Raw genomic sequence first — 616 nt, 5'->3', positions numbered from 1 at the left:
GCCCGGGATCATCGACCCCAGCTGGACACCGGCCTCCATCCAGCTGTCCCCATAGCGTAGGTTTTTCACCCCAGCAAAGGACACGTAGGGGGACGGTGGCACTCTCAGGGTGGGGAGCAAAGCGCTGTCGACCCCCCCTGCCTGCGTTTGGGTGCTGTGTGAGAGCTGGTGTGTGAGCTCGGCGCCGGGGGCCGGAGCTTCCCCCACCTCCATAACCACCGGTGCCGCATCCCTTTATCCCGCAGGATTATCACAAGATCATCAAACAACCCATGGACATGGGGACAATCAAGCGTCGCTTGGAGAACAACTACTACTGGGGGGCTGCTGAGTGCATGCAGGACTTCAACACCATGTTCACCAACTGCTACATCTACAACAAGGTGAGAACCGCCCCACCACCACCGGCATCGCCTCCCCAAGCGCAACCTGACGTCCCTGTGGCTTCTCCTTCCAGCCCACGGATGACATTGTGTTGATGGCCCAAACCTTGGAGAAGATCTTCCTGCAGAAGGTGGCTCAGATGCCACCAGAAGAGCAGGAGATCGTGGTGCCCGTGGCCAGGAACAGCCATAAGAAAGGAGCGTAGCGGGCGGCAGGGAACGGGACACGCCGG

General features: G+C 60.2%; 1 protein-coding gene across 1 annotated transcript in view; it reads left to right on the top strand.

Moving 5' to 3' along the window:
• Positions 1 to 245: 245 nt before the first annotated feature.
• Positions 246 to 616, top strand: part of LOC104410082 (bromodomain-containing protein 2-like) — a gene marked incomplete at both ends in the record, with an annotated part of 2,528 nt that continues 2,157 nt past the window's right edge. The window contains 2 exon segments of the mRNA XM_010020142.1: positions 246 to 383; positions 458 to 615. Of these exon segments, the coding sequence (XP_010018444.1) occupies positions 246 to 383; positions 458 to 615 (296 nt within the window).

Source organism: Nestor notabilis, unplaced genomic scaffold, assembly GCF_000696875.1.
Source record: "Nestor notabilis isolate BGI_N333 unplaced genomic scaffold, ASM69687v1 scaffold24488, whole genome shotgun sequence".
Lineage (NCBI taxonomy): Eukaryota > Metazoa > Chordata > Aves > Psittaciformes > Psittacidae > Nestor > Nestor notabilis.
The sequence above is the reverse complement of the archived record's forward strand: the minus strand, read 5'-3'. Positions and strand labels throughout refer to the sequence as shown.